This window comes from Rhineura floridana, chromosome 2 (assembly GCF_030035675.1).
Source record: "Rhineura floridana isolate rRhiFlo1 chromosome 2, rRhiFlo1.hap2, whole genome shotgun sequence".
Lineage (NCBI taxonomy): Eukaryota > Metazoa > Chordata > Lepidosauria > Squamata > Rhineuridae > Rhineura > Rhineura floridana.
The window spans coordinates 27133832-27141719 of NC_084481.1; the positions used below are offsets into that span (position 1 = coordinate 27133832).

The window sequence follows — 7888 nt, forward strand, 5'->3', positions numbered from 1 at the left end:
GAAAAGCCATTTTAAAAATAAATATAAAGGAACAAACTTTACATGAACCCTTCATGTGATAATAAATAGGCTTCTCCCTTGGCTCTCCTCGAAGCTGAAATTTCAGGAAGGGAAATATTCATCTCTATCATCAGAACTGAAATATATAACACAACGCTTAAGGGGATCAAAGTCAGCTATAGCTGTGCTGGTTACCAAGTCCCTAGATTGTGCAGGTTCAAGCTCTGATTGTAATTTGAACACACAAAACTGCCTTACAGGGTCAGACCACTGGTTTATCTAACTCAGCACTGTCCGTTCTGGCAGCAGTTCTCTAGAGACACGGAAGGGGGCATCTCTCAGCTAACTACCTGAGATCCTTTAAGGTGAAGGTGCCAGAGATTCCACATCAGTCTGATTTCTTGTGAAGGCTAAGTCAGTGTAGGATAAAACTCCATTGGGAATGCTTCTGATAAAGCTTTTATTACTGCATTGCCCTAACTCCACACCTAAGTAAAAATAGGTATACTGGTAAACATAGGAAGTTACTACTAGGCATCCCTTAGTTTCATGCACATCCTAAAAGTAGATGAAATTATGGAGGCAAATACAACAGCCTTGGCAACCCAAATAGGGAGTGAGCCATGACACCTCCAGCACATCACAATACCTGGCCAGGTTGTATAAAGCTCCTGCCTTTAGCACTCAGTGGGAACATGGGAGGGGGTGAAGATTAACATCGACCACACACAATGGGTTAAAGCCTTCATTCCTAGCTTTAAAATCTAAGTCCCGGTCAAACCCATCAGAGCTCTCCGAGGCGCCCTGCACCATGTCGAAGAGTTCTGGAGGGGACAGATGGCTAAGTGAGCTTGGCTACAAGCTGGGCCAAACACTGGGGGAAGGGAGCTATTCCAAGGTGAGAGTAGCCACCTCAGCCAAATACAAAGGCCCACTAGCCATCAAGGTGGTAGACCGACGCCGGGCACCCCCTGACTTTGTACACAAGTTCCTCCCACGAGAGCTCTCCATCTTACGGGCCATTCGTCATCCAAACATAGTACGTGTCTTTGAGTTCATTGAAGTCTGCAACGGGAAACTTTACATTGTGATGGAAGCAGCTTCCACTGACTTGCTACAACTGGTGCAACAACTGGGGAAGCTACCCTGCATCCCAGAAGCCCGGGACATATTTGTACAGGTAGTGGCTGCTGTGCGCTACTTACATGACCGGAATCTGGTGCATCGGGACCTCAAGTGTGAGAACGTGCTGCTCACTGCAGACGGACGCCGAGCAAAGCTGACCGACTTTGGCTTTGGCAGGGAATCCCGTGGGTATCCGGACCTGAGCACCACTTACTGCGGATCAGCTGCCTACGCCTCCCCCGAGGTACTGCTGGGCATTCCCTATGACCCCAAGAAGTATGACGTGTGGAGCCTGGGTGTAGTTCTTTATGTGATGGTGACTGGCTGCATGCCCTTTGATGATACTCACATCCACAGTATGCCCCGCCGCCAAAAGAAGGGGGTCTTCTACCCAGAGGGCCTCCCCCCCTTGCCTGAGCCCTGCAAAGCCCTTATTGCCCAGTTGCTTCAGTTCAGTCCAGCCTCCCGACCTGGAGTGGGGCACGTGGCCAAAAACAGCTGGCTGAAAGGGGGAATCTTGAACAAAGATGTCTCTTCCAGATAGCTCAGCTGTGGGATCCATTAAGGCAGCTGGCACTTTGACCAGATGGAGCTGTTGTAGGGGGGAAGAACAGATGCTTAAAGCCCTATTGGCAAGGGTGGAGCTACAGAGCAATCTGGGGTCATGAAGAGGGAAAGCAACTGTGCTGCAACCTCCAGAGACAGGATCATTGGGTGCTACAGGAGAAAGCCTTTGATGCAACAATACGAAGCTGAAGGAGACTGGATTCAAAGATGTTCATGACAGAAGATTGGAGCCATCAAAACATTGGCGGAATGGAAAATACAGAACACGCAGCATCCAAAATCACACACAAATGGGCAGCAATGCAGCTTGTGGCAGAAGGAAAGACCTGTGACCCTCGCCAAAAGACTTGGACTTCATTGCAGAACCAAAGCTTGCCAGCGGGCAAGTAAGGCAATGAGACATACACTGTTGTCTGAAGTCTATTGCACAAATAAACCCTGAAGCTCCCATCTGGTGACCTGTCTGTGTCTTTTAGTCCTTTCTAAAATTGTTTTCTTCTCTTTTCCTGGTCTGACTTTTGATGATGGCATTCAACCCTGAGTTTCAAGATGTCCTGATTTGGGAACCATGTGATACAATGGCTGGAGAACATGGTGATCTTGGATGGAGGAAACTCTGGTTCAAATCTCAACTCAGCTACAAAGCTCACTAAGTGCCCGTGGTCAAGTCACTCTAATTCCAACCTGCCTCAAAGAGTTATTGTGAGGCTACAATGTTGCTCTCACTTCGTTAGAGGAAGGTAAGGTAAGAAAAGTAATGGGCAAGGCTGCAGTCCTCACTTATCTGGGAAGTTAAGTCCCATTAAACTCAATGGGGTCTGCTTCTGAGTAGACATGAATAGAATTACACTGTAAATATAGTAAAGCTGTAGATCAGTGATTCTCAAACGGTGTGCCCAGGCACACTGGTGCACCCTAAGAGGTGGCTAGATGTGCCTCAAATATTATGAAAGTATATTTTAAAAATGAGAAGACACCCATTTGCAGAGCTTGGAAAAGTTACTTTTTTGAACTACAACTCCCATCAGCCCTATCCAGTGGCCATGCTGGCTGGGGCTGATGGGAGTTGTAGTTCAAAAAAGTAACTTTTCCAAGCTCTGCCCATTTGTATAGGGTAAGTAACAGTTTTCTATAGTTTATTTTTATTCAAAGTTTAAAATATATTAATATATTTTTAATTTTGTACACAAAGTGCGCCAGAAAATTTTTATATGTTTTACAGTGCGCCACGAACCAAAAAAGTTTGAGAACCACTGCTCTAGATCAAAGCTTTGTGGAGCAAATAATTAGAGAATTGGAATCAGAATGTGACATATGGAAAAGGCTACAACAGCAATTCTATGTTAGGAGAAGAGGCTAATGCTGCAAATCTATATTGCTTAGGAGTTAAGTTCCACTGAACCCAGCAGAACTAAATGTGTGTAGGACCTGACTGCAAGTCATATATCTAAATTTAAACTCTCTGCAAGATGTCCAAATCTGTGATCAAGTCTCACTTTGAGCTGAATGGTCTATATAGTCATTTGTATGATGAGATGTTGACATGAGCTTATTTTTTCCAGCCAAAAAACCCCAACAATGCAATTTGATCTTGTTTATTTCTTAAGATGTCTCCTATTATATGTGTTACTTCAAAATGCCGTTATCCATCCTGATCCCAAGGATGATGCCATACACTGGCATGATCCAGCCAAGTTGAACAAGAAATCTCATTGATCAATGATATATTTGAAGCATATTCTGAAATCTCTCTGACTGAAATCACTTAAAAGTGTGCAAGAGCGCACCCCATGTTTTTAGGTATACATGAAATATGCTTTAAGTATACACCTGAAAACGTAGAGTATGAATGTGTCAAATAGCAGCCAAAATTTGTCTAGGCTTCTTGTTGAGTGTTAAAACCTTGATTTGCTATAGTGTAATATGTGAAATAATCTTTAGGGGCAAAGTAAATGCTGGGAGGTGGAATTAAAGCTGTTGATTCTTTCAAAGAGTTCACATAATAGTTAGCCAGTTTTGGCATTGTATATGGAAAGGCAGGATATTAAATGAAATACGGGATCTACTAGAGTCACGGAAATGTAAAGTAGAAAACAGTGGGAAAAGTCAAAAACTGATTTGTAAAAGTAAAAATGTTTTGTACCTGTTCTGCTACAATACACACAGGTACTGTATTGACCATAACTATTCTAAATTTTGATTGCAAAATGATACCTATATCATATACTTGTATGAGATCTCATGTATTCTATATTCAGACGCTGCTCAGCATTCACCTAACATACTGAATAGACTTTCATATATAAGCGGATCTAGCCAATTGTTTTGTCCAGTTCAGTAAGCTAGCAGTAAAAAGCAGGCACACCACCGTCTTTAATTGGATGCTAGCAAATCAGTATCTACAACTCTGCAGATAAAATAAGAGGTTTGTATAAATTTAACTTCACTTCTCATTTCATTTTAATCTGGCTCACCTATCTCATGGCCTTCCAAACCAGTTAATTTAAAATAATCATTCTGGTTTAAAACCAGAAGTATAGTCCTCATTAAATGGTTGCTTTGGTTGAGCCATGCAACTGAATTAAAAAAAGTTCCTAGCCTGAATGTCCCGCATAAGTCTGCACACCTATTTTGGTCATTTGTGGCACAGAAGAACTGGCTTTTGCAAAGGCTCCCTGGTCATGTGGAGCCAAATCCTACTCACCATAGATGACCAGTCAACTTATTATTTATAAGACTGCCTTGTGCATCCTGCTAAGAATCTAACCTTCTGGTGATATATATTCACTTTCTGGTGATATATTTACTTTCTGTATTTGACTACTGTGCTTCAAACATTATTTATTTACATTTATATTGTACTCTTCCTCCAAGAAGCTCAAGGTATTGTACTTGGTACTTCCCCCCCCCCTTTTATACAACAGTCTTATGAAGTAGGTTAGGATGAGAGAAAGTGACTAGCCAAGGTCACGCAGTGAGATTCATGGCGAAATGGGAATTTGAACCTTGGTCTCCTCAGACATAGGTCTAGTTTGTACATACATCATAGTAATCTATAGTTAATGGTTGTAAACCATGCCTGGTAAGGGCATTAAAATCAACAAATCACGGCCTACTGATTATTGGTTTGTGGCCTACTGATTATTGGTTTGTGGCAACACAGGCTTTTTCACTGATGGCACCAGTGTTATGAAATGCTCTCCTTGCTGAAATACAAGAGGCCCCTTAGTACTAGCAATCCAACAGCTCTCAAACACACGTGTTTAGAGGAGCATTTCCCTGATCTCCTGACTTGAACCTCCTGCTTTAATGGTTTTAATTGCTGTTTTAATGGGCTGTTTTATTGTACATTTTAATTGTGGATGTTTATTTTAATGTTTTGATAAAAACTGTTTTAATGTGTATTTTAATTAAGTATATTTATAGTTTTGTAACTGGTTTTATATTTGTAAAGCACTTTGAAGCACCTTGGGAATTAAGCCATATATACGTTATTATTAATAATACTAAAAATAATAAACCAAGATTTATAAACCAACAAAAAGTATAGCTCACAAGTGTGGTTTGTTCATGGTTAATAAACCATTGCTAAGATGCTGGGCTGGGTTTAGACCACCAGATGAAACCACTGTTTATAAACTTTGGCTTAGCATTATTTGGGAATCAGACCATACTGACACTATAACTACTATGTAACTGATGCTATGCCATTATCATGGGTTATTACTGACGTGTTTTGGATTCAAAGTGCTGCTTTTTTGACTTTTGAAGCCACTAGGATATTCTAAGCCAAGACATAGCCTCCAAACAAAAAGGCTTCCCCGTGAAGGAGCCACAGCTGTGGCAAAGTTCCCACAGCTGCCATCCAAGGCAGGGCTGCCCAATTCAGTTGTCCAGCTTCCAAACAGGCTGCAGTTCTCCAGGTGCAGAACGAGGTACAGGTGCAGGAAAGAAGGACTGGGGAGGCTTAAGCTGGTATTCACCTCCCAGCCACCAACAATCCCATTACTGCTACCTGCCAGCTCCAAGCCCATCATAGCCACCAAATAAAAATAGTTTTTTCTACAGCTGAGAAGCTTCTAAAACATTAAGCCTCTCTTTTCAGAGCTAAGAAGGTGGAGGTTTCTTTCATCTTTCTCTAAATTTCATGCTTAGTCTTCCTCTTCATTTGACTATTTCTGCGCAGCCAGCCCTGGTCCACAGTGGGGTTGTAGCCAGCCCAGATATACTCACAAGTAGGCCTACTGAAATCACTGGACTTAAGTAAGTCATGTCCATTGATTTCATTGGGTCTTCTAGTAAGACCTGGCTGGAGATAACCCTGTGTGGTTCTGATAACACAGAAGGAATTATTCTGGTTTTACTTTGTGTAGATATTAACCTCCATATTTGGGCCTTGTTTTCAAGAAATGTGAACTTCTCTCTTTAAAAAAATCATTTCTGTAGTCCGTTCTTTTTGTTGTTGTCACTCATGCTACTATTAGATAATTAGCAAAGATTGTATCAGTTAGCTTGGACAAATTCTTCCTTCCTTGTATTGTCATACGGTGGCAGTAGAGCTGGCCCGAGCCATTTTACTGCCTGAGGTAGAACAGCAAATGGTGGCTCCCCTCCTCAAGTTAAAATGCCTAGTACCCAAGGCTAACTAAATTATTCTGGCACCAGAGGCAAAAAAGCCCACAAGCACCTCTTCCTCTATCTGGCAGTAAAAATGCAGCAATAATAAATTAAGTAACCAACAATGTCTTGCTGTTTCATGGCACCCCAAATAATCTGTTCAAGGCAGCAACCTTACTCTGCCTAACAGTAGGGCAGCCCCCCGGCAATGAAGACAACAAGGCATTATGATTAACAACAGATTTTGTTGTTACTGAAGAGGGGGGAAAGGGCGGGGGACAGAAAGCACCTGTCCTGAAATAAACCTTTATTTTTCATTATAAATCTTCAGGATGATTCAATCCCACCAAACAAATCGCCTGTATGGTTAAACCAGAATATATGTTTTAGCTGAGGGTTACTTAGCACAACCAGGCTGCCACTCCAGTTTGTTCTGCTTCACAAACTGTCTTTGAATAGCAAAGTGACCACTCCAACAACTAATTTATGATCTGGTGCCAATACATTTCCTGCACGTTAGGAACACAGGATGCCGCCTTATACTGAGTCAGACCATTGGTCCATCAAGCTCAGTATTGTCTACACTGACTGGCAGCAGCTCTCCAGGGTTTCAGGTAGGGAATCTTCCCCAGCCCTGCCTGGAGAGGCCAGGGACTGAACCTGGGACCTTCTGCAGGCAAAGCAGATGTTCTGCCGCTGAGCTATGGCCCTTTCCCCCAAGGGAACATTGAAACCTGGTGCTCATGGAGTAGGTTTGTAAACCACTCTCCTCTTCCATCCACTTCTACTACATGTGTGTCCAGTGGTGCAATTATGTCATTTTATACCAGGGATGGATAACCTTTTTTAGCGTGATGGCTACATCCCCCTTACAGGCAGCCTTATGAGATCCACATGCCAATGGCAGGCAGGGCTAGAGGCAAAAAGGAGCCAAAGCGACAGCTGTGATTCTTACCTTTGTATATCAGGCTACATGCCAGCCACACACCTCTCTTCATCCTCCATCCAAGCAAGCAGGAAGCATTATTTCAAGGACACATTCCAGCCACGTCAAAAAGCACTCAAGGAAGGTGTCAAGGAAGGCCAGTGTGGGGTGTAGCCTGGGGAGTCCTGAGAGTCGGATTGATAGGCCTAGAGGGCCGCGTTTGGACCCCAGGTTCCCAATTGCTAGCTTAATGGTCTTTGGAATGTAGGAACATAGGAAACTGCCTTTTGCTGAGTCAAACCGTTTATCCATCTAGCTCAGTATTGTCTACACTGACTGGCAGTGGCTCTCCAAGGCCTCAGGCAGAGATTTTTTCCCAGTTCCTCCTGGAGATTTTGGGGATTGAACCTAGGAGTTTCTGCACACAGAGCAGATGCTCTGGCACTGCACTACTATAGCCCTCTTTACGGGGAGCCCTGTGATGTTCCTATACTATATTAATGTATATATGGTAAGTGTTGTTGTTTTAGAAGATACATGGTAAGTGGAGTGAAAGAGGAGGGGGAGTGAATGGGCAGTAGAATGCGAGATGATTGGCTGAGTGTTTAAAATGGGTGAATGTGAGGTGGTGAATTGTGGAATCTGGGGGGAGAA

The 7888-nt window shown here is 42.9% G+C and overlaps 1 protein-coding gene across 1 annotated transcript; it reads left to right on the forward strand.

Moving 5' to 3' along the window:
- Positions 1-811: 811 nt before the first annotated feature.
- LOC133378102 (testis-specific serine/threonine-protein kinase 6-like) lies at positions 812-1669 on the forward strand. The gene has a single exon (XM_061612889.1). The coding sequence runs from the start codon at positions 812-814 to the stop codon at positions 1667-1669; it is 858 nt and encodes a 285-aa protein (XP_061468873.1).
- Positions 1670-7888: the final 6219 nt, after the last annotated feature.

Coding starts and splice junctions, on each gene's coding strand:
- LOC133378102 (XM_061612889.1), top strand. CDS start 812: ATGTCGAAGAGTTCTGGAGGGGACAGATGGCTAAGTGAGCTTGGCTAC.